The 26,322-nt window shown below is 47.0% G+C and overlaps 1 protein-coding gene and 1 long non-coding RNA gene across 2 annotated transcripts; both read left to right on the forward strand.

The window, feature by feature from the left end:
* The first annotated feature begins 19,130 nt into the window (after positions 1-19,130).
* Positions 19,131-20,748, forward strand: LOC136485421 (uncharacterized). Its single transcript, XR_010766443.1, has 3 exons — positions 19,131-19,212; positions 19,865-20,401; positions 20,646-20,748. It is a non-coding gene; the product is annotated as an uncharacterized lncRNA (long non-coding RNA).
* A 3,672-nt stretch (positions 20,749-24,420) lies between these two features.
* Positions 24,421-25,798, forward strand: LOC136484764 (uncharacterized). The gene is made up of 2 exons (XM_066481720.1): positions 24,421-24,648; positions 24,684-25,798. Exons 1-2 carry the CDS (start codon positions 24,436-24,438, stop codon positions 24,876-24,878), a joined length of 408 nt encoding a protein of 135 aa, XP_066337817.1. The 5' UTR covers positions 24,421-24,435; the 3' UTR covers positions 24,879-25,798.
* Positions 25,799-26,322: the final 524 nt, after the last annotated feature.

Raw genomic sequence — 26,322 nt, forward strand, 5'->3', positions numbered from 1 at the left:
CCCATTTGCCTATTCTGCCGGAGGCTTCTTTGTTCCTGAGCAAGTCTTGTAGTGGCAGCGATGTTGGAACTGAGATTTCGTGGGCTTGGAAATAATGCTTTAGTTTTCTTGATGCCGTCAGTACTGCGTAGGCAACTTTTTCTACCTCAGTGTAGTTTACCTTGGCTCCGGACAATGCTTCTGAGATAAAATAAACTGGCTTTTGAGTTTTGCCTGATTCTTTTTCCAGCTTGTGGACTAAGACTGCGCTGACTGCATGGTCGGAGGCCGCCACATATAGCAATAGGTGGCTGTCTGATTTTGGGATGGAGACCACCAGTGAGTTTGCTAGATACTCTTTCAAGTTATGAAATGCCTCCGACTGCTTGGACCCCCACTCAAAGTTGTCTCCGCCCCTCAGTGCTTGGAAGAAGGGGAGGCTGTGTTCTGCTGATTTTGAGATGAATCTGTTGAGCGCTACTATTCTTCCTATTAGCTTTTGCACTTCTTTCTTGTTTTTGGGTTCTACCATTGTCATTATTGCTCTGGTTTTGTCTGGGTTCGCTTTGAAGCCTTCGCTGCTTATGATGTATCCGAGCACCTTTCCTTTTGTGACTCCAAATATACATTTTTTTGGGTTGAGGCGGAGGCCGGCTGTCCTGAGGTTGGCGAAGGTCTCCTGTAAATCGGAGACATGATCATCCTTGTTCTTGCTCATGACCACTATGTCATCGACGTAGGCTATGATGTTTCTATCTAGTTGTGAACCCAAAACTTCCTTTGTCATTCTGGCAAAGGTTGCTCCAGCATTTTTGAGGCCCTCCGGCATTCTGGTGTAGCAATATGTCCCGAATGGAGTGGTGAAACTTGTCTTGTCTTCGTCTTCTTTTTTCATCCAGATTTGGTGATACCCAGAGAAATAGTCAAGGAGAGAGAACCTCTGGCATCTGGTTGCCTTGTCGACGGAGGCATCTATTCTTGGCAATGGGAAAGGGTCTTTTTTGCAAGCTTTATTCAGGTCTGTGAAATCTATGCACATTCTCATTTTGCCATTCTTCTTTGGCACCAATACTACGTTTGCGAGCCACTCTAAATACTTGACTTCTCTGATGACTTTTGCGTCTAGCAACCTTTGCACCTCCGCCTTTGCTGCCAGGATTCTGTCCTCCGACATTTTTCTCTGTTTCTGCTTTCTTGGCCTCATGTTTTCATTGATATCCAGTTCATGCTGTATGATGTCCCTGCTGACTCCCTGTAGGTCAGAGGCTGACCAGGCGAAGATGTCTTTGTTTTTTACTAGAGTTTCCATGAGCTCTTCCTCCTCTGCTTTGCTCAACTCTGAGCTAATTGTTACTTTTCTGTCTGGTAACTCCTTTTCTAGAGGGGTCACCTTTGTCTCTTCTTGACCTGCCATATCTGTTTTTCCTCTAGGCATATCCGGAGGCTCTAGTTCTTTGTGTGCCGAGTCGACTACATTGATGTTTCTTTGGGCTCTGTAGATTGCTTTTTCTATGTTTCTTGCTTCTTTCTGGCTACCTCAGACTGTGATAATACCATATAGTGCTGGTATTTTCATGCACAGGTAGGCCATATGCAGGGCTACGTTGAATTTGGTTGTGAATCCTCTGCCCAAGATGGCATTGTATGGGTAATACAGATCGACGACGTCGAAGGTTATGTACTCGGTTCTAGCATTTGTTTGGGTTCCAAACGACACTGGGAGTGAAATTTTTCCTAATGCTTGTATCTGCTTGCCTCCGAATCCTATCAAAGGGGATTCGGAGGGCTGTAGTTGATTTCTGCTGAGCTTCATTTGGTCGAAGGTATTTAAGAAGATGATATCTGCTGAACTGCTAGTGTCAATCAGTACTCTGCTTATCTCCCATGCTGCTATGTTGGTCTCGATTACCATTGCGTCTGTGTGAGGGTAGCTCTCTAGCTGGAGATCTTCTTCTGTGAAGGTGATTGGGACTCTGGACCAATCTGTGTATTTCGCTGGGCCTTGGACTGCTACGTTGTTTACCAGGCGGAGGTGATCCTTTTTCTGTTTTTTTGTTTGAAACTCCATTGATGATCCTCCGACGATTGGTAGTATCATGCCTATTGTTGGTAGCGGTCCATGGGGGTTGACTTGGTTTTCTGGGTTTGGCTCATTTTTTGGTGCTGGTGGTTGGTTGTGAGGTGGCGGTGGAGGCAGTTGCTGCATGTGGTGCTGTTGCGGTGGAGGCTCGAACCTGATTTGGTTTTGTGCTGGTGGGTTTGTTTCGAGGTAGGTTATATGGGGAGATTTTGGGTTTATATAGGTCAGGCTTGCCTTCGACCTGTAGTTACCCGCCAGAGGCTGCTGCGAAGGCGCTGACCGCCATGCTGGTAGGAAGTTTGGGTAATAGGCAGAGGCCAGTGTGAAGGGATGTATTTGGGTTGCGTTTAGCGCTGGGTACATTGGGCAGTACTGCTGGTGGCCAGTTGTGTAGGTGGTGTTGACCTCTCTTGCGCTCTGCTGTGTCGGAGGTTGGGCAGTCTGCTTGTTCTTCATCCTTTCCCGTGTCTCTTTTGTCTCCGGACAATCTTTGGTGCTGTGCCCTGCGTTTTCGCCATGAAAAACGCAATATGGCCTACGTTGTTTCTGGCTTTGGTTTTTGTTCCAGTTTTTGCCTTGGTAACCTTGCCGACCTTGGTTCCTAGTCTGGGTCTCCGGCCGTGCTGGCGCTTTCAGTTGCCCTTGCTCGGGGTGAGGTTGACCCTCGATGCTGAGCAGTTGCCCCTGGCCAGGTTTCTGATTTGATGCATTCTGGTTCGTATAGCTTTTCTGGGAGTTTTTGCTGCTGTTTTGCTGTCTGTTTTGACCCTGCACCTCCAGCCTTTTCTGGAGGTCATTGTCTGATCTGCAGTGAAAGGATCAAGATGCCCAAGAGGGGGGTGAATTGGGCTAATTCTAAATTCTCTTGCAATAATCAAATCCTACGGATAGCCCAATTAACCCCTTGTGCCTAGATAAGTGTTTATATCAAACTAATGCACAACAACCTCGCAACCTAAGTTCCAAACTTACTCTAGCAAGCAATTCTATGGATGTAAAACAAGTATTGAATTGCTCAAAGTAAATGCTCAAAGTAAGTGCTCAAAGTAAATAGAGAGAGAAAGGAACACGGCGATGTTTTGCCGAGGTATCGGAGAGTCGCCACTCCCCACTAGTCCTCGTTGGAGCACCCGCGCAAGGGTGTAGCTCCCCCTTGATCCGCGCAAGGATCAAGTGCTCTCTACGGGTTGATTCTTCGACACTCCGTCGCGGCGAATCACCCAAAGCCGCTCACAACTTGAGTTGGGTCACCCACAAGCTCCGCCGGGTGAACACCAAACTCCCAATCACCACCAAGCCGTCTAGGTGATGGCGATCACCAAGAGTAACAAGCACGAACTCTCACTTGACCACGTGAAGCCTAATGAGAAGATGGATGCACACTTTGCTACTCTTGATTTGCTAGTGAGGCTACTCTCTTGGATTCTCAAATCACAAACACCTCACTAGGACCTTGCTCTTCTTGGCACTCACAAATGTGTTTCTCAGCTGTTGGAATGAGCAAAAGTGACTCCACTCACGAGTGGAGCTTCTATTTATAAGGCAGCCTGAAAAACTAACCGTTATGAGCTTCTGCGGGATGACCGGACGCTCCGGTCGTGATGACCGGACGCTCCGGTCAGTTCAACCCGCGTACAGTTTTCAAGTGATGACCGGACGCTGTCAGGGTCCGGTCAGTACCGACCGGACGCGTCCGGTCGCTCTTGGATGCTTACTGTAAACGACCGGACGCTGGATACTCAGGGTCCGGTCACCACTGACCGGACGCGTCCGGTCACTCTTTTCCAAGTCTGGACCCTTACTGGAGTCGACCGGACGCTAGCCCTCAGCATCCGATCACACGACCTTCCAGCGTCCGGTCACACCAGACTTGTTCTTCACGGTCAAATGAACTGACCGGACCCTGCGACCAGCGTCTGGTCGCACCGGAGCCAGCGTCCGATCAGTGTTTGACCCTCCATTCACTTCCAACTTTCGAACATATGTGAATGAAGTTTGCTCCAAAGGATCTTAGGCATTCATAGGAGCTACCTAGAGCTAGTTTTAACAAGTGTGCACCACACCTAACTCACTAGACTCAACTAGGTCAAGCTACTCATTCATACCCCCCTTCATAGTACGGCCAAAGGAAAAACAAAGTCCTAAACTACTCTAAGTGTCTCTCCAACTCCAATCGACACTTAGAACTAGTTATCCTTAACCTTGTCGTTCATCCTTTGAAAGCCGAAACGATTTCCATCGTAGGGGCATGACAACCTCGATTGCCCAATCGATCTCCATTACCATGACCTAACTTAATTGCCTCTGCAAAACACACGTTAGTCATAGTAATCTTGTATTGACATTAATCACCGAAATCCAACTAGGGGCCTAGATGCTTTCAATCTCCCCCTTTTTGGTGATTGATGACAATACCACCTCGAGTATGTTATGGAGTGAGGTTTTTGACGGGCTTGGTTCATATAAGCTTTTGTCAATAAGAACAAAAGAGTTAGTCAATCTTATATGACCCAAGCCAACACAATGTACTCAAAGGATATGAATTAAGCATGAGTACAAATAACAAAGCTCATTTGCTTCGTGGTATAAACGCGGAAGCAAAAGCAAATGAGCATAACACAAGTGATATGACATATAGAAAATGCAAAGTAGAAATCACACATGTCAAATATCACAACCACGTAGATAGCACTATCACATATATATAATAGTATGCATGAAAGTAAACACACGAATGCATAAGTAATAGTGTAGCACACAAATAAAACTCCAAATGTATATAATAAGCTAATACAAGATAACTAGCTCCCCCTAAAGCTCGCTCCCCCTGAGTCTACATACTCAAACCCTCTCCCCCTTTGGCGTCAAACACCAAAACCTAAGGGTCGGTCGGCGGGGCTGCAGCGGACGAGTCGGGCGCTGAAGTACGTGGAGCAAGATGGAACTGGGCGCCATCATCATCTGACCCTGAGCTCTGAACTGACTGACCCTCTGAGGCAGGAAGTGTCGCTGAAGCGGTCTGGGTCTGAGCTGGGGCTGGTGCTGCCTAGGAAGCTGCAAGTATGTCTGTCGTAGGATCTGACGAGGCGACAGACGAGGGGAGCCTCTGAGTAGTCATGATAGCTGGAGCTGCTATAGACGGACCGGCAGTATGCATGTGAGGCGGAGTAGGCATGCCGGTCAACTCGCTGAAGGATGCTCCAAGACTCCTGGAAACTGACATCTCAGGCACGAATAGCGAGGAAGTCTGCTCTGGTGAGAAACCCGTGTGATAAGGAGTGAACTGCGGGGCTACACCAGGTGAGGCTAACCACTGGGACACCTGTACAGGAGGTGAAGTAAACTGAGCTGGAGGCTGTCCCTGACTCTGAAGCCCGATGGGCTGTACTGCTGGAGTCGTCGAAGTGGTAGGAGGCTGTGCAAGCTGGGGCGAAGGCTGTGGCAATGGGACCCCAATGGCTGTCACTACATGCTGCATGAATCCCATGAGCTGCTGCTGCATAAGTAACTGCTGGTGCTGAAGGAGCTGCTGCTGCCACTGGAACTCGTCCTGACGAGCCTGAAACTGTGCGAAGTTGGCAGCTGTCTCCTGTGCCTGTCGTGTCTGATCCTGCTGCATCCGCTCAAGAATAGCTATGAGAGCGGGGTCTGTCTGTGGAGCAGGTGGAGCAGAACTAGAGCTACCGGCCTCTGCATCATGTCTGCATGGAGGCATCTGAGGTATAGGCTGGTAGTCGTCGTCGGAGCTGTCACTATACTCGCTCACCTCCTGCTGTGCCTCTAGCTCCTCCTCCTCAGTGGCTGCAATCCCTCTGATGATCTCATCCTGCTGAGCTGCAGACTCTAGCACGTCGGGACAACGGCTAGGCTGTCTGGGTGCCTGAGGAGTGGCGTGTCTGATCCTCTGTGACAGGTTGTAAGCTAGGAACTCTGTGGTAGCACCTGTATACTCATCCATCATACCAGGGGGCTTATCAAGCACTATTCTGTGGATGAGGAACGTGATCCAGTGAGCATAGGGAAGCTGCTTGCGACCCTTGAATCCCTCAGCTATAGTATCCTCCATCTCTGAAAGAAGGAGGTCCCAGATGTCAAATACTGTCATCTGCATGATGGCATTGAGAAGCCAGAGCTGTAAGCGAGTCAGGCCCTCCCTGTATCCCAACCTGGGAAGCAGTGTCCTCCTGATGATGGCCTCTAGTATCCTCGCTGTAGGAGTCAAGTCACTGGGGTTCCTGCTCGACCCCTCTCCAAACGGCTCCTTGAAGCAATGGCGCACTAAATCTGTAGGGGGCACCAACCCTCCATGGGGACGCCTAGGAGGTCCCTGCTGTCCATAGCAAACCTCATGCATCTTTATAGGCTGCTCCTGGAGCCTCAGTACCCCTCTGGCCCTGCTACTCATCACTCTATAGTCTTTGCCTCTGAAAGCAAAGTGAATGAATCTATGATGTGGATCGATGAAGAGTGAGGCATAAAACTGACAGACCCAAGATGGTACATATATGCCTGTCCGTCCAATCAAATCTGTCAGTCCTGGCAAATATGACAAGTATTGCCGAATGCTCTCTCCGGCTGCTGCCACAATGGACTCTATCTGACAGACCCTCTGTGATCTGAACACTGCCCCACTGTTAAGATATGCATTGTAGAAATCCTCCTGCAGTGGCGTGTAGAACCCCTCAGCTGCTCTCTCATCCCTCCTCGGAGGAAACCAGATCTCAAACTCAACAAACCGCAGCTGCTGAACCTGCCTGGCTGTAGCGGCCCTCAAGTCGAGGTGCACCACTGGAGGCGGACCCTGTGGTCTGGGCGGAGGGCGTGAACCCCTGCGCCGTGTAACTGGCCTCGGTGGAACTGCAGCACTGGAACGACTCGAGCGGCGTAGCTGAGGTGCCGGCTCGGTCTCCTGACTCTCCTGAGTCTCCTGGGCTGGCTGAGGCTCTGCTAGTGGGTGCTGCTGCTGTGCTGACGGACCCTCCTCAATGGCAACCCGTCATCCTGCAAGCGTGGCAGTCCCAGCTGGACTACCGAGACGATGCTCAACATCCTCAATCGCAGCTCTGACTGCGGGTGAAACTGGCTGACCTGCAATGACAACTCTGCTGCGGGTACCACCTCTCTCGGCACGCTCTGCGGCCTCTGCAATAGCTGCTGCTCTCGTTGTCTCTACGTCGGGGTATTTCCGCTTCTTGGATGTTACCTGCTTGGTTGACTTGCCCTTAGATCCTACTGCCTGACGAGGCGGGGGCCTCCGATCATCATCACCTAGGCCACCACCAACATTCTTGGTGCAAGCCATCTGACTGACAAGATGGTGAACTGCCGCTGATGAAGATCAACTGTCAAACTGCCGCTTTCGAGGCTTGGCCTCGATCCTTACTCGCGAGCTTGGCTCCGAGTTGACTGCCAACTGCCAGACAAAACACAACGGAACCGACTCGCTGCACGATAGAATAGATGGATATACAAATAAATACCATATGTCTAATAGATGCAAAACCCTAATAGAGAAAGCAATGTAGATGCGAATTTGAATCGAGTGGCTTTCTACCTGACGAACAGTGATCCGAGAAGAGATAAGATATCACGCGGGGGATCCTCGGAACCGGGCTAGGGTTAGGGTAAATGTCCTAAATGTAATGGTGAATCAGAGACTACAAATTGATCTAGGTCACCATTGTAGATTGAAAAGTTAAGCTTGCCTTACCAATCAAGGGGATGGTAGGGCTAGGGCACTTCGACGTGAAGATCGAACGCCTTGGCGACGGTGGAGCGGTGAGCTTGGGCGTGAGGTGGCCGGTGCGGTGCTGCAGAGGCGAGGCAGGGCTGGAGCTCGGCGGCGCTTGACTGGCGAGGGGGCCGAGCATGGTGGCGCGCGGGACGGCGGCGCGTGGCGGCTATCGAGCGGAGGAGGCGCAGGAGGTGGCGGCTCGGCGAGGCTGTGGCGGCGCGGCTAGGCAAGGGCACGGAGGCGCGGGCGCGAGGTGACCGGAGCAGGTGGAGCGCGGCTATGCTGCGGCGGCGGCTTGGGCTAGGTCACGGCGGCGCTGGTTAGGTCAAGGAAGAGGAACTCGAAGGCTCGGATAAATAATCCCCCAAACGCGACAGAAAAGGAAACCGAAAAGAGACTTGAAGTCGCGCGAGATCCACTGACCGGACGCTCCGGTGGTAGCGACCGGACGCTACCACCCAGCGTCCGGTTGATTCCAGAGAGGTCCAAATCCTCTGGAATCGGGACCGAACGCGTCCGGTGGTCCATGACCGGACACAGGCAGGGTCCGGTCAATACAACTTGATCTTCCTCCGATCGACCGGACGCTGAACCCTTCCTGACCAGACGCACAGACGCAGCGTCCGGTCACTCCTTCATCAGCAGTTCACCTCCTGTGAACTGACCGGACGCTGGACAGCAGCGTCCGGTGCACCTTTTCCAGCAAAACTTCAAACTTCCTTCGCGCTGCCTGTTCCCAATCAAGTCCCAACTTGAATAAGATCCAAATAAACACCAATTGGGACTTATGTGAGTGACCTCTCTCAAACCCTCATATTTTTCAAAATATTTTGCCTTAGGCTATAATTCTTTTTAAGAAAATAGGCAACAAGAGGGCAAATGGAACAAAATGACAAAACAACATTCATGCATATGTAATGCTTGTGAGTAAATCTAGTTGCTTGTCAAGTTTGATCCAAGGTTAAGCTTCTTCACACGCTTTTCGGCGGTTATCTTAACCATGTTAGACAAGCCCTATATGCATTGCCACAAATTAAACATGTTGTATATTACAATGAATGCAAGGGACAACACAAGCTCAATTTTTTGTGAAGTTACTAAAATCAAGTACATTGAGCTCATTCCGCAATCTACAAAATGTAGCCTCATCTAGCGGTTTAGTGAAGATATCCGCTAATTGATCTTCGGATCTTACCCCTTCTAGTGATATATCATTTTTAGCTACATGATCTCTTAGAAAGTGATGGCGGATATCTATATGTTTGGTACGAGAGTGTTGAACCGGATTATTTGCAAGTTTTACCGCACTTTCATTGTCGCACAAAAGAGGTACTTTCTCTAGAACTACTCCATAGTCTAGTAAAGTTTGTTTCATGTATAATATTTGTGCACAACAAGCACCCGCGGCAATGTATTCCGCTTCGGTGGTGGACAAAGCCACACTATTTTGTTTCTTGGAGGACCAAGACACAAGTGATCTACCAAGCAAATGGCACCCTCCGGATGTGCTCTTTCTATCAACTTTGCATCCGGCGTAATCCGAATCGGAATAGCCAATTAATTCAAATAAAGCTCCTTTGGGATACCAAAGGCCAATGCTTGGTGTGTGCTTAAGATACCTAAGGACTCTTTTTACGGCAATTAAATGTGTTTCCTTAGGACTAGCTTGAAATCTAGCACACATACACACACTAAACATGATGTCGGGCCTAGATGCGGTTAAATATAACAAGCTACCAATCATAGAACGGTAGAGAGTTTGATCAACCGAGTTACCTCCCTCATCTAGGTCGAGATGTCCATTGGTAGGCATTGGGGTCTTGATTGGCTTACATTCATCCATCTTGAATCTCTTGAGAAGATCTTTTGTGTATTTCTCTTGAGAGATGAAGATGCCTTCTTTCATTTGCTTGACTTGAAAACCAAGAAAGAATGTAAGCTCACCAATCATTGACATCTCGAACTCCTTAGACATCAATTCACCAAATTCTTTGCATGAGTCTTCATTTGATGATCCAAAGATGATATCATCAACATATACTTGACAAATGAAGATATGCCCATCAAGCTTCTTGGTGAATAGTGTGGTGTCGACCTTCCCAATGGTGAAGCCCTTCTCAATAAGGAAATCCCGAAGGCGCTCATACCAAGCTCTTGGGGCTTGCTTAAGCCCATATAGTGCCTTGGACAACCTATAAACATGATTAGGATATCTAGGGTCTTCAAACCTGGGAGGTTGATCAACATAGACTAGTTCATTAATAAAGCCATTTAAGAATGCACTTTTCACATCCATTTGATATAGTTTCATTTCATGATGTGATGCATATGCAAGAAGGATACGGATGGCTTCTAATCTTGCAACCGGTGCAAAGGTTTCTCCAAAATCTAAACCTTCCACTTGAGAGAACCCCTTTGCAACTAGTCTTGCCTTGTTCCTCACAACAACACCTTGATCATCTTGCTTGTTGCGGAACACCCACTTCGTTCCAATGACTCTTGCACCTTTTGGTCGCTCTTCAAGATTCCAAACTTCATTGCGAGTGAAGTTGTTCAACTCTTCATGCATGGCATTGATCCAATCCGGATCTTTAAGAGCTTCTTCTACCTTGGTAGGCTCATAGCAAGAGACCAAAGAGTGATGAGCAATAAATGAGGTAAATTTTTGAGATCGAGTCATCACCCCCTTTGTTGGACTCCCTATGATGAGATCTTGTGGATGATCTTGTAGGAGAGGTGTATTTCTTCTATTGACCACTTGAGGAGGAGGTTGTGGAGCATCAACATCTTGTGCTTGTACCACCATTTGCTCATGGGAGATATGAGTATCTTCATTTTCTACTCTCCCAACTTTTTCACCATCTTGTGGTACATTTGATGAAGAAGGTTGGTTAATGACTTGTACATCATCTTCATCATCTTTTGGCTTGATGTCTCCCACCGGAATATTCTTCATAGCCTCCCTCAATGGTTCATCACCTACATCATCAAGATTCTCATGTGCTCCTTGGGAGCCGTTAGATTCATCAAATTCCACATCATATGTTTCTTCAACCAAGCCGGTGGCATGATTAAATACTCTATATGCTTTGGACTTCAATGAGTAACCAACAAGAAAACCTATATCACAACGCCTTTGAAACTTCCCTAGGTGTTGCCGCTTCTTGTAGATGTAGCACTTGCAACCAAACACCCTAAAGAAGGAGACGTCCGGCTTCTTCCCATTGAGCAACTCATATGGTGTCTTGACAAGGAACTTTTGAAGAAATAGGCGGTTGGATGCATAACATACGGTGTTGATTGCTTCCGCCCATAGAGCTTCGGGGGTGTTGTACTCATCTAGCATTGTCCTTGCAAGAGTGATCAAAGTCCGGTTCTTCCTCTCAACTACACCATTTTGTTGAGGAGTATAGGTTGCGGAGACTTCATGTTTGATTCCAACTTCATCACAATAAGCTTCTATGTTTGTGTTGTCAAACTCTTTGCCATTGTCACTTCTTATCTTCTTGAGCTTTACTTCAAATTCATTTTGAGCTCTCTTGGCAAACTTCTTGAAACAAGATGCAACTTCGGATTTGTCATGAAGGAAGAACACCCATGTATATCTTGAATAGTCATCCACAATCACAAGACAATAGAGATTTCCTCCCAAACTCTTGTATGTTGTTGGTCCAAATAAATCCATGTGTAGGAGTTCTAGCACTCTTGTGGTTGACATGAAAGCTTTGGTTGGATGAGTGTTTGCAACTTGCTTGCCGGCTTGACATGCACTACAAAGCTTGTCCTTCTCAAACTTCACATCCTTCAACCCTCTCACCAAATCATTCTTCATAAGCTTCTTGAGTGAGCTCATCCCAACATGAGCAAGTCTTCTATGCCATAGCCACCCAAGTGTTGTTTTGGTGAATAGGCAAGTCTTCAAGTTTGTATCTTCGGAGGTGAAGTCAACTAGATATAAGTTGTTGTATCTAAATCCATTGAATATCACTTGATTGTCATCTACCTTGGATACAACAACCTCCTTCTCGGTGAATAAGCATTGAAAGCCAAGATCACACAATTGCCCAACGGATAGCAAGTTGAAGCTCAATGAAGCAACATAGAGCACATTGGAGATGGAATGATCATTTGATATTGCCACTTTACCCAATCCTTTAACCTTGCCCTTTGAATTATCTCCAAATGTTATTTTCTCTTGTCCATCTACCTCTTCATCTAGTGAGGTGAACATACGAGGATCACTGGCCATATGTTGAGTGCAACCACTATCAATAACCCAATGACTTCCACCGGTCTTGTAGTTCACCTACACACAAGAGATTCAAGCTTTAGGGATCCAAGCTTGTTGAGGGCCCTTCACCTTCTCAACAAGTGACTTAGCCACCCAAATTTTCTTAGGCCTACTCTTGTTGGGGGGACCTAAGAACATGACTTTCATCTTTCCACTCGAATCTTTTCTAAGCATGTAGTGAGCATTGAAAGCAAAGGGTCTAGCATGCTTGGGCAAGGGTTGTGGTGGTGGAGTTTGACACTCATGAGCAAAGTGGCCTTCTTGTCCACACTCAAAACATCTCTTTGGCTTTGGCTTTGGCTTTGATTGTTGGTGTTGAGCTTGAGCCTTCTTCTTCTCTACACTTGCCATATATCCAATGCCACTTCTATCCATCTTCATGACGGTATTCATGAGTAGCTCACTTTGGAGATGCTTGCCTCTAGCAAACTTGCTCAATCCCACCTTGAGATGCTCTTTCTCCATCTTGAGCTTCTTGTTCTCTTCCTTGAGAATATCATTGTTCTTCTCCTCCTTGAGTTTCTTGATTTCTTCTTTTAGCTTCTCATTCTCAAGGATCACCTCTTTGTCATGATCAAGAGTTTCTAGCACAATGGTGTTGTGACTTTTCATCTCTTCAAGATCTTTCAAGAGCTTCTCATTGTCACTCTTGAGCTTGACATACTCATCATAGTCATTGCACTCAACCACTTGCTTGCCCTTGCTACTAGATCCATGCTCAATGCTTTCATCAATTAAATCATCACATGAGGTAGCTATATCAATCTTAACAACATGGTTAGTAGCATCATGTGGCTCATTTGGTAAGAATTCTTGTGCAATAATAAGGGTATCATAATTGATCTTTAGAGTTGTATATTCATCTTTTAGCTTATGGTGACTAGTGACAAGCTCATTGTGCACCCACTCAAGTTTATCATTTTTATCTTTAAGCTCTTTCTTAGAAGATTTGAGCTCCTTGAGTTTGGATGATAAAGAATCATTTGTTTCTTTGAGCTCATCATTAGCCTTTTCTAATGTATCACACTTAGCTAAGAGTGAATCATTTTTAGCATCAAGTTTTTCATTTGTAGCTCTACTTTTTCTAATGATCTTAGTATATTTTCTTAGTATTTTGACAAGATCATCATATGTAGGTGAGTCATCATCATCGCTATCACTATCATCATCACTAGCATGTTCATCATCACTACTATCATCACTCTTAGTTACCTTGCGTTCACCTTTGGCCATAAGGCATAGGTGTGTAGAGGATGATGGCGATGGTGGCGGTGAAGATGCAAGATCAATAGCAATGGCGGCCACCTTTTCATCTTCACTATCATCATCGGATGATCCACTTGATGAATCAATGTCCGTGAGCCAATCACCGACAATGTAGGCCTTGCCACTCTTCTTCTTCTTGTAGAAGTCCCTCTTTTTGCCATCTCTCTTCTTGTATGGCTTGTTCTTTTTCTTTTCATCTTCATCGCTTGACTCATCTTTCTTGCCCTTGTTCTTGAACTTGTCTTTCTTGGGCTTTGTGCATTGATGAGCTAGGTGGCCAAGTTCGCCACAATTGTAGCAATCCATCTCGGAGATTGGCTTTCTTCTTGAGCTAGTGAAGAACTTCTTCTTCTTGCCATCAAACTTGATGCCACTCTTATTTAGCCTTTTTAGCATCTTGGTGGTCTTCTTCACCATAAGGGCAAGGCTTTCTTCATCATCTTCATCACTTGAGCTCTCATACTCAAGTCTTGCTTTGCCCTTGTCTTGGCTAGCTTTGAATGCTAAGTCCTTCTCTTTCTTCTTTGTAGAGGATGAGCCATCTTGTGGTGTGATGTGCATGTACATCTCATGAGCATTGATCTTTCCCAAGATTTGTGTCGGTGTAGCGGCGGAAAGATCACCTTGATGTAGCACGGTCACAATGTGCCCATATTTATCAATGGGGAGGACACTCAAGATTTTTCTCACAACGTCGGATGGTGACATTTGAGTAAGTCCAAGCCCATTGACTTCCTCTACAAGAACATTCAATCGAGAATACATCTCATTAGCACTTTCTTTGGGAAACATCTCAAAAGAATTTAGCTTTTTAATCACAAGATGATAGCGTTCCTCATGCTCACTCTTGGTTCCCTCATGGAGCGCACAAACGTCCGACCATAGAGCATGGGCGTCTTTGTGGTTCCTTGCACGATTGAACACATCTTTGCAAAGGCCTCTAAAGATGGTGTTGCGAGCCTTTGCATTCCATTTTTCATAATTCACTTCATCGCCTTGAAGTTGTGCGGCATTCCTAGGTGCTGGGAACCCTTGAGAGGCGGCTCTAAGAATTCCAACATCTAGAGCTTCTAAGTATGCCTCCATGCGGATTTTCCAATATGGAAAATCATCTCCCTCAAAGATAGGAGGAGGTCCATCCCCGTGAGACATCTTGCTCTAAGCGATTAAGCTTAAAAACGTGAGCACGAGGCTTTGATACCAATTGAAAGAATCAAGATGCCCAAGAGGGGGGGTGAATTGGGCTAATTCTAAATTCTCTTGCAATAATCAAATCCTACGGATAGCCCAATTAACCCCTTGTGCCTAGATAAGTGTTTATATCAAACTAATGCACAACAACCTCGCAACCTAAGTTCCAAACTTACTCTAGCAAGCAATTCTATGGATGTAAAACAAGTATTGAATTGCTCAAAGTAAATGCTCAAAGTAAGTGCTCAAAGTAAATAGAGAGAGAAAGGAACGCGGCGATGTTTTGCCGAGGTATCGGAGAGTCGCCACTCCCCACTAGTCCTCGTTGGAGCACCCGCGCAAGGGTGTAGCTCCCCCTTGATCCGCGCAAGGATCAAGTGCTCTCTACGGGTTGATTCTTCGACACTCCGTCGCGGCGAATCACCCAAAGCCGCTCACAACTTGAGTTGGGTCACCCACAAGCTCCGCCGGGTGAACACCAAACTCCCAATCACCACCAAGCCGTCTAGGTGATGGCGATCACCAAGAGTAACAAGCACGAACTCTCACTTGACCACGCGAAGCCTAATGAGAAGATGGATGCACACTTTGCTACTCTTGATTTGCTAGTGAGGCTACTCTCTTGGATTCTCAAATCACAAACACCTCACTAGGACCTTGCTCTTCTTGGCACTCACAAATGTGTTTCTCAGCTGTTGGAATGAGCAAAAGTGACTCCACTCACGAGTGGAGCTTCTATTTATAAGGCAGCCTGAAAAACTAACCGTTATGAGCTTCTGCGGGATGACCGGACGCTCCGGTCGTGATGACCGGACGCTCCGGTCAGTTCAACCCGCGTACAGTTTTCAAGTGATGACCGGACGCTGTCAGGGTCCGGTCAGTACCGACCGGACGCGTCCGGTCGCTCTTGGATGCTTACTGTAAACGACCGGACGCTGGATACTCAGGGTCCGGTCACCACTGACCGGACGCGTCCGGTCACTCTTTTCCAAGTCTGGACCCTTACTGGAGTCGACCGGACGCTAGCCCTCAGCGTCCGGTCACACGACCTTCCAGCGTCCGGTCACACCAGACTTGTTCTTCACAGTCAAATGAACTGACCGGACCCTACGACCAGCGTCCGGTCGCACCGGAGCCAGCGTCCGGTCAGTGTTTGACCCTCCATTCACTTCCAACTTTCGAACATATGTGAATGAAGTTTGCTCCAAAGGATCTTAGGCATTCATAGGAGCTACCTAGAGCTAGTTTTAACAAGTGTGCACCACACCTAACTCACTAGACTCAACTAGGTCAAGCTACTCGTTCATACCCCCCTTCATAGTACGGCCAAAGGAAAAACAAAGTCCTAAACTACTCTAAGTGTCTCTCCAACTCCAATCGACACTTAGAACTAGTTATCCTTAACCTTGTCGTCCATCCTTTGAAAGCCGAAACGATTTCCATCGTAGGGGCATGACAACCTCGATTGCCCAATCGATCTCCATTACCATGACCTAACTTAATTGCCTCTGCAAAACACACGTTAGTCATAGTAATCTTGTATTGACATTAATCACTGAAATCCAACTAGGGGCCTAGATGCTTTCATGCAGTATTTCTCGAACTCGTCATACAACTGCTGTATGGAAGTTGGTTTCTTTCTTGCTAGGTGTGCTGCGAATGGCCCGATTCGGAGGCCTTTGATCGCTGCTTCGATGGCGATCTCGTCTGGGATGCTGGTGCCTTCGCCTTTAGTTGCACGAAATTTCCGGAAGTAGTCGTGTAGTGTCTCTCCTTGCATTTGCTTGCACTGGAATAGATCTGTGGAAGTCAGCGACTGTGCTGTTAGCCCCTTGAAGTTTGCTAATATCTTGTCCTGGAGGTTTTCCCAAGAATAGACTGTGCTTGGTTTGAGCATAGAATACCAAGCCAACGCGTCGCCTTTGGCTGCAATGACAAATGACTTTGCCAAGACGGCGTTGTCTTCGCCGGTGGAGGCTACTGCTGCCTCGTAACTCATAATAAACTAATGGGGGTCTATCTTGCCGTTGAACTTTGGTAGTGTGATTGGCTTGTACGCCGTTGGCCATGGCGATTGTTGTATGCCTTCAGAGAGTGGGGACTTGGGATCGATAGGCCTCCGCATCACCTGAGATGGCATCATGGTCGGGCTGATCGCTGGCGGAGGTGTTGCTGCGGAGGCTGGGATTGCGGAGGTTGACGCTGGTACTGCATGCTGCATACTTAGCATCTCAGCATGTAGGATTGCCAACTGCTGCCTTATTTCTGCTGCTTGTGCTGACTCTTGAGTAGCTTGCTGATTAGCTGCGAATGCTGCTGCCATTCTGTCCCTCTCTTGTTGCGCTCTTTTGCAACTGTGCTTGCAGCTGTTGCAGTTCTTGCTTGAGTGTTGTGCCTGAATTTGGTTGGGCCTCCGGATCTTGAATCTCTGGATCTTGGGGTTCCGGTGGTTGACCCTGGGCATCTGCTCTGGTGTCATCCTCCGCTGGCGAGGTTGCGTAGGTGCTACGAGTGGTGCGCCTAGGCCTTCCTCTCTGACCCGTGGTCGTTGCTGCTCTGGTGGTGGTTTTTCTTTTCCCTACCATCGTTGGTTTGCCTTGGCCAAACCACGGTGGGCGCCAATGTTGAGACTAGCGGTCTCAGACAGTGTGGAGGAGGTGGAGGCCTCCGCCCGCCAGGCGCTGCCCGTAGGCGGAGGCTCGGGAAACAAGCACGACAAGTGGGCGTGAAGGGAAATGACACATAAAACTAGGGTTTCATTCATTCATTATGCAACCAACCTCCCGTACTGTTACAAGTGTTCCCTATTTATATGACTCAACTACTTCTTGACAGAATTTATTACAATGCCCCTCAACTGCTACAGTACATTCCTGGAATATTCCGCCACCAGTCTCTCGTTTGCGGGGCAATCTTGCCACACCGTCTTCAAGTAATGGGCCTCCATAAGCGGCCGGCCCACCGTGCCTCGGTCTTCGGCCCAGAGGCCTAGGTTCCCGACGCTGGCCTCCGTCTTCAGCGGCGCGCAGCTGCCTACGCGAGTCTCCGCCGGTCCGGTCGGAAACCTCATCCGTAAGTCTCCGCCCGGCTGCGCGGGGGCCATGCTGGCACGCTCGCGCGGACCACGGGCGCCTGCACTTAGGTACCTGCACACACTTAGGCAAGGATGTTTGTTTGATTAGTTCGGGGGTAGGGCGGCCTCCGCCTTTAGCGCCGGAGACGCCCGTCAGCCGAAGCGGGCCGGAGTCCGCCTGAGCGGCCGGAGATTCCCGTGTCCGGCCCGGGCGGAATCCACGACAAGCTCGCTGAGCCTCGTGCAGCGCCCTACAAGCATAGCCAGGAAAGTTCCTTTAGTCCGCGCCAGGTCTCCGCCCTAAGATGGTCGAAGACGCCTTGGTGACACTTCGCCGTCGGAGGCCTTCGCCACCCGCCGAGGCCGTGTTACAACAAACTGTTTGAGCTTAAGCAGTCGTCAGCCGAACACTCTGTATGTGTCTTCTTCAGGGAGGTAAGCATGAAACAGAATTGAATAACTTTCTGGAAAAAATATGTCCTTAGTCTCTTTTGCTCTTGTAGTTTTGATCATTACATATTAATTTCAAACTATTGATAGATATAGAAGTACTTTAATTAAAAATGTACAGTAGCAGTTCTACTTATGTTGCTCATCACCAGTGAAGGGCTGGCTGTGCAAACAAAACGAAAATGTACAGACAATGCTAGTCATTGGTATATTTATCATTAACAAAAGCTCCCCCGCCCCTGCACACACACACAATGAGACTGATTCCCCATAGTCCCCACATAGGGAATAACGGAAATAGGTTTAGGAGAAAGTAGTGGAATAAATTCTTATATTTGTTTAGTCAAATCAGCAAATCCCAACTCATAATGTAACACTTGGCACAGGATTCAGAAACTGTGCCATCCCTCCAATGTTTGTTGCATGTTACATTAATTCCTCCTCCCAAGTGCATATGTCCCCCTCTCTTGACGTCTCCTTGACCACCCTTCTTAAATTTTCTATATTTTCAGAGTTCTCAAGGCGACGGAGATAAAAGGAAGCAAACCACTCTGGTGATGGCTAACAATAATGAGGCATCATCATCAATGGGTGTCCAAAACAACACTGATATGTGTATTGGTCGATTCCCCCTAGTTAAAATACGTGATTCACAGATGAAAGATCTCCGTGGCTATTTAGCCAGGGCGTGTGTTAATGGTGTTCCTGTGATATCCGTGTGGGTGATAGCTGGTGTTAGGAAATCAGCTCTAGTCAGGAGCTTATACTATGACATAATGTATGACAGTAGCAACGGAATATTTACCATGTACAGTTGGGTGGATGTATCACATCCATTCAATTTAAGGAACTTGGCTTGGAGCTTACTTTCACAACTTCAGTCAGATTCTCGTCAGCAAAATGGAATCAGCAATCCCATTCAACAGTGTCATGAGCTTCTGGAGAAGCATCGCTGCCTTGTCGTTATAGATGGTTTGCAATCCACTGAAGAGTGGGACCTAATACGACATTACTTGGTATCTACACAATCTAGAAGCATTATCGTTGTGATTACAACTGAAGCCATACATTGTGCAAATCGAGAAGAGGCCATGTACAATGTCAAAAGTCTAGAAGACGATGAAGCACGTGATCTCTTCAAAAAGAAGGTGTGTTTTCTTGCAAGATACTTGCATATTCTCTTGGTCTTGCTAAATCATTTCTCAGATGCATCTTGATGCTGAAATCTATGATTTTTCTTTTTTCCCCTCTAGGAGATTAAACTTTGTTTTACAAAACATGAAAAATGGTGTGAACATTTTTTTTTTGCATCAAAGTAATTTTATCCAAGCTTTTTTCTTTCTGTTGCTACAATGCGCATGCCAACTTCTTAAAATACACAGAATCATCTTATCCAAGTCTTCTATAGTAAGCTTAACAAAACTCCTTATCCAAATGGTATCATAAAAATTCAGAACAATTCTTGGGCCATGAATACAATTTTTTTTCTATTAACGAACTATATGTTTAGTAGTATCGATTTTATAAACAATAGACCATATTACAAGCATACTATCAATATATAATATTTCAACAAAAAATTGTATATTTTTCTAAATAAAAGCTTACAGATTATGACAAACAACAAGCTGCAATCCACAATTTGTAAGATAAAACAAACAGATCTTGATGCACATGTATATTTTTCAATTTTCAATACATGAGTTTATGCATGTTAACAGCACAAGCTAAAACTAAATCTAAAGTGTGATTGATTGATACAATAATTATTACTAATTTAGCTTCTGTTCAATAATACAGGTAGGCACATTTCCAGATTCGTCCGCTTTAAGGGATTCTGAAGATCTGGAGCTTCGAAAGCTTATTTCCATGTGTGGCGGACTTCCCAAATTAATAGTTGCCGTAGCCAACTTTTTGGCACCCATGACAGTCAGCTGGACTATTTGGTTGGATGCATTCCTACTTCCGTACTTGCCCAGATGATCTCAAGCCACGTATCTTCTACCTGTCCATTTTCCCGCAAGGCCAAAGCATTCGACGGAGGCGTCTAGTGAGGCGGTGGATCGCAGAGGGTTACTCGAGGGACACGTCCAACAGGTCAGCTGAGGAGAATGGGGAGAAATTCTTCTCGATGCTCCTTGATCTGAGTATCATCCAGCAGACTCCATATTCAGTCACCACTGCAGATAGAAGAACGGTCATGTGCCAAGTCAATGGCTTCTTCCGTGAGTACATCATATCAAGGCAAAAGGATGAGGAATTGAGGACCTTGTCTTCGAACTGGAGGGCAGGTGCACATTGACCAGTCAACGCACAGGACGGCACCTTGTCATAAAGGCCCTGTTTACTTTCCAAAAAGTTCCCCAAAAAATGCTACAGTAGTCATCACATCGAATCTTGCGATATGTGCATGGAGCATTAAATGTAGACGAAAAAAAAACTAATTGCACAGTTTGGTTGGAAATCACGAGACGAACGTTTTGAGCCTAATTAGTCCATGATTGGACACTAATTGCTAAATAAAAACGAAAATACTACAGTAGTCAAATTTCCAAATTTCACGAACTAAACACAGCCAAAGGATAGCTGGGACAGAGACAAGATCGTGTTCAGTAGTATTGACTTCTCAAGGCTACGCTCCCTCACTGTGTTTGGACAGTGGAAGCCCTTCTTCATCAGTGACATGACACTATGAGGGTGCTCCGGGTGCTTGATCTCGAGAATGCAACAGGTGTGACATATAAATACCTGGAGCAGATGCTGAAGCTGCTTCCTCGCCTCAAGTTGCTCTCTCTAAGAGGAATTGCCATCTGCCATCTGCCATCTGCCAAGTTCATTTACTGCTCTGAGGCAACTTGAAACTCTGGATGTCAGGGACACCTCCATAGTCACTTTGCCACCATCCATCACCAAACTTACCAAGCTGCAATACATCCGTGCTGGCACAGCCAAGGAACCATCAGTACCATGTGCTCATTTGTCTTGGTTGCCTTGCTGTCGCAGAGCTTGTCCTGTAGGTGGTGTTCAGGTGCCTGCAGGGATTGAGGAACTTACATCCTTGCACACTCTTGGTGTTGTCAATGTTGGGCCTTGTTTAGATCACAAGTTTTTTCACTCTCTCTCCATCACATCAAATCTTTGGACACATACATGAAGTATTAAATGTAGATAAAAAAAATAACTAATTACACAGTTTGATTGTAAATTACGAGACGAATCTTTTGAGCCTAGTTAAACCATGATTGAACAATAATTGTCAAATACAAACGAAAGTGCTACAGTGCCAAATACTGATTCCTAACCCAAATCTAAACAAGGCCTTGGTTTTTGAGGGGGCAAGGCCATCCTGAAAGAGCTCAAGGGCGCGTTTGCGAGGGTGTACCTCGCCGGCCTGGCCGGCTGGCCATGGCCTGGCCACCCTTAGTCCGGTCCAAATGGTGCAAGTGCTCGTGTTTGTCATCGTGGCTCAACAGAGCCGAGCTCGATTGAGATCGTGTTTGTTGTGCTTGTAAAATTGAATGCAATCTGTCAAGGTGAGAGGCAGTAGGTGATCCAAATCGCCCCCAATGACTCGCCCGTCGCTCCATCGGGCCAGGCTCCCAAAAAACGACCGATTTCACCGTTTCCTGAGGGCCATGAGAGAGAGTAGAATTTGCACCGCGTGGGCCAGGCTGAAGGAGGAGAAAACGCCACCAAACACCAGAATGGGCTCCTGGGGGCGCAGCCAGGCCCACGAGCCACCCTTGCAAACACGCCCCAAGAAGCTCCGCATGGGCAACAACCAACCATGTTTGAATGACATATTCTGGCCTCCGCAGAAACATCCAGAAAAACTTCAGAGCTTTAAACTAGATGGCCTTGCAGAAGTGGTGCCACCATGGATCAAAGATCTTCCTAAACTCACAAAGTTAGATTTGAATATGGCCATATCGAAAAATGTTAACATAAGTGAAGTTCTTGGGGAAATAAAAGGACTAGTATTCTACATCTTGATATCAGGCCGCTTGAAGATGGCGATGGTAATCGTAACTTTTGTGTCAAGGTGAATGGAGTAGAGCAGCGTAGTTATTTAAATGTCAGGATACTTGAGATTGCTTGTAACTCAGAATTAAATGTATCCTTTGGATCATTAGCGATGGAAAATCTTGAGCTGCTGACAGCTAAATGCTCTACTGGTTCGGCAGTGAAGTTTGCTGAGCTAAAGAATCTCTCTAAGGAAAACTCAAGGAGGTGTTGGGGTTCCCTTGACAGCACAGTTAAGGTGGACATGGAGAATCAACTGAACCAGCATCCTAAGACACCTGCTTTCCTGATGCATACTGACAATCTGTCTGCTGTTTGCTGATTCTGGCACCAGAGCAGCACCAGGGCTAAATGACTGGTGCTTTTCATTAATACCTTCCCTCTTCCTTCTCCTGCACTCTAGGCATTTTGAACTGAAACATCTGTGTCCATGGCAGTGTAAAGATAATTGTTGCTTCTTCGATGTCAAAATGTACGTGGAGAAAAATAAGGAGTGAACATATCTATACCTAATAATAAAGAGGTAAAATTTCAGGCCATTTTTTTGGCTGTGAACGTGGAAACTATGTCTATTCATCTACCTATAGCCCTCTAATATATGCACGGCTTGAATATCCTGGATAGTTAGAAATCGTAATCCAAATATGATCCCAAATAAGCTGAATATGAATTCTAATCCTAATCCAAATAGAAAATAATAAAAATCGAAATTAGACAAATCTGAGGAGAAGAAATAAGTAGAGAAAACTATTAAGTATGTAACGCAACATAGGTTTGATCCCCAAATAGCAATAGTTTTACTCTATTTTTTCCCTATGATAAACATGTTGTTTTTTTTTAGTTCGATCCGAATTCAGACTAGCGATGGCACTAGACTCCATATGAAACTCATATTATTTTGCCTATTGCATCTTCCGTGCACCGTGCCGGAGCAGTGCAATCTGGGAAAGCTACACAAGCAAAGCATACGTAAGCATGGCATAAGTTAGAGTTCAGGTAGAATACGTATATATGGAAGTAGAAAGGAACGAAAAAGGTGAAATATATTGGAAAGATAAAAGGCCGATAAAACGAAACGTCTTGATGTAGAATAGCAAAGAAGCACACATCGGAATTCCGTGCCGACGACGACGAGATGATGTGCTGGACTGCTGGTGCCGGGCAGCCCTCGGGACCGGGGTGACAGGGCGCTCGTGGAGCCCGTCGTCGAATCAGGCAGGTCGCGAACGCACAGGCGCGGCTGTCGCTGCTCGTCTGGATGCTGAAGGTGCAGCTGGCACAGGACGCCAGCGCGGGGGCACTCTCAGGTCCGGGAGGCTAGACGCGTGCCGACCCGCGTCGCCCAGCCCCAGAGTGGTTTTTACCCGGTCCAGAATCTACCCCATGGAACCACCACTGTGGATTTGGCCTCGTTCGCTTCGCTGAAAAAAAAAGCCAAAACACTATTCTGACTGATTTGTTGTGAAAGAGAAAATACTATTCCTGCTGAAAAAACAGATTGAAAAGACGGATTATAAGAGAAGCGAACGAGACCTTCGTTAGCCTTGGCAAGATGCCGTTCTGAAAGCACGGCCACGCGCCAGAGTCGAAATCGAGATTGAGCTGGGCGAGGTGCTCTGGTGCATCGGCAAGGGCTGCAGTGTCAATTGCGAATTGCCGGATGTGCTGCAAGCTTTGCTGGTTCAACATAGAAAAGAGGAAATTGAGAAAAGCTAAAAGAGAGAAGGTGGGGATTTTTTGTGCTCGTTGTGTGTTGCCCGTTTGCGTAGGGTAGCATCTACAATTCTGCTTCGTGTATGTAGCTTTGTGAATAGATAAAAGAAACAACAGACTGCAGGGGCTAGTGGCTCTGGGACATGATTTTGACTTTTGAGAAGGAGAATGGCAATGCATTTTGGGGGATTACAATAGGTGATGTTAGCTAGCTACTGGTTTAGATGAGCTCTGGGCATAGGCATGGGCATGGGCCTGGAGCCTGGTACAAATAAATTAAACTATTTTTAGCACCCAAATAAAATTTAAGGGCTGAAAGTTAGTTTTGGGTGCAAAGGAAGAATTGTTGAGGAGCATTATGGAGATATGGATATTGACAACAAACTTGAATTAAAAGAGTTCATATAAGAAATGGCATGAGAAAATGTAGAAAACGACACTTCATTCCATCGCATTTATGTAAATATGGACAATGCATTTCAGACTATGGTAAGCCACCATGTAATCCATGCCAAAGATGGAACTAGAAGGGCTTTTTGGAATTTGACCATCATGGAAAGTGGGCTTCGGTGATTTGCTATCCCACAACGGGGCTTCACCAGCTTACCATTATGAAACACGACCCACTCGCTAGAATGCTATCCGATGAGTTTGGAACCCTTTTCTTCCTCTTTTGCCCCCTGTCCCTTACTGTGCAGGTGAAGCTGAGCCGCGTCACGGTCAGGGCCAAGGACGATGCCGAGGACGCGAAGCCGGCGTCCAAGCATCGCCGCCGTCGCGCCAGGGCCAGCACCGGTGGCGGCGGCGGCGGAGAGCGCAAGGAATCATCCGAGCGGTCACTCGCCAAGGTACGCCGGGCCCCTCCATGGTCCCATCAATCCAGGTCATGCGCCAGACGGAGGAGGAGCTGGGGCCGGAGGCAGGCCCGTCCTCGGGCCCCAGCGCCAAGCACGCCGACACGCCGTCCGACGCCGACCTCGACGCGGAGCTGGAGGCGCTCCTGCCGCACGGGGCGTTGGTCGGCCGCCGAGCCGCCCGGCAATGGAGCCCCGCGCTTCAGAGCATCGCCAAAGGGTGAGGGCGCCAGCTCGAGCGTTCGGTCGCGGTCGGTGAGCAGTCGAAGCTCCGTGCAAAGTCAATTGCAACTTGCGAGGTTGACGACAGCGTATTGTAAAATAAGCGAGTTCATTGTTAGCGCCGGTGTGGATGGATGGATACCAGCATCTCCAGGATGCGTAGTAGTGGTAGCAGCTGGCTAGCAGCAGTAGACTAGTAGCAGTATTTATGGATTTGATGGTGTGTTTGTAATTGTAAGGTGGCAGACGAGTAGTAGTATACGGTATCGCATAAAATCTGTAGTCTATTTTTTTTGCGAGCTGAATCATCATCATGGACAGCGGCCGGACGACGTATATGGTTCGATTTGACGTAGTTTTCGAACACCAGACAGACTTTCCTAATAAACGAAGCACATGCAGTAGTCGTCGATTCGAATCGAGATGCCATAATGCAGCTACACGATGTTTGAAATAATCGATGGAATGGGTCAATGGGAGCCTGCATTTTTGGCGTTCTTTGAAACCTGAATTCTGAATGCCCCTGAATCGTCCCTGTCGGCTGGGCCGTCCGGCGTCCAACTCTCTGTCGTTGCATCGCAGAAAGCGATCCGAGCCTCTCGACTCTGCGTACAGCGTACTATTGGTAGTACTCCTATCCTGAACTCGAATACACGTGCCGCACGGAGCCATAGACCTCATGATTTCCCCGGAGGACGAACCGACGAACCCGAGCGAGCCCGGGCCCCGTGCAGCGAGCACTCCCCTCAACGCCTGCACTGCACAGGGCACAGGCGCACAGCACAGTATCCGCAAGCAACGATGCGCACGGCCGCGCCGAGATGCCGGATGGCGGATGCCCAGACGGTGGTGGCGTCCGCACCGCAAGCAACGATGATCTAACTGCACAGTAAGGGACAGGGGCAAAAGAGGAAGAAAAGGGTTCCAAACTCATCGGATGGCATTCTAGCGAGTGGGTCGTGTTTCATAATGGCAAGCTGGTGAAGTCCCGTTGTGGGATAGCAAATCATCGAAACCCACTTTCCATGATGGTCGAATTCCAAAAAGCCCGAACTAGAAAGGAGCTAAGCAGCTGCCCAACGGCGTTGCTTTTGTTTGTATAAATATAATTGCACAATACTAAGTTTTAGACTTTGTTTATTGTCTTTCTGCATGCTGGAGTTCTTTTCTCCCGTTGCAACGCACGGGCATATTTGCTAGTATAGCTAAAATGCTAAATTGACTCGAGTTTGTTTACTCTGTACTGCAAACGTTATATGCATCTGTGGTATATAATCGACCTGTGCATTGACATCGTAATTCAATTATCTTGCTTTCATTTTGTGCTTGTTTTCCACTGATTCCTTGGGTGATATTGTGTAGATGTCGTCTCTCATAGTCTCGTATTATTGCATCATATTAATTCCAGGTCTCATGGAGTCAATTTGTCGATGTGCCTAAAGTCTT

This window comes from Miscanthus floridulus, chromosome 10, assembly GCF_019320115.1.
Source record: "Miscanthus floridulus cultivar M001 chromosome 10, ASM1932011v1, whole genome shotgun sequence".
NCBI lineage: Eukaryota > Viridiplantae > Streptophyta > Magnoliopsida > Poales > Poaceae > Miscanthus > Miscanthus floridulus.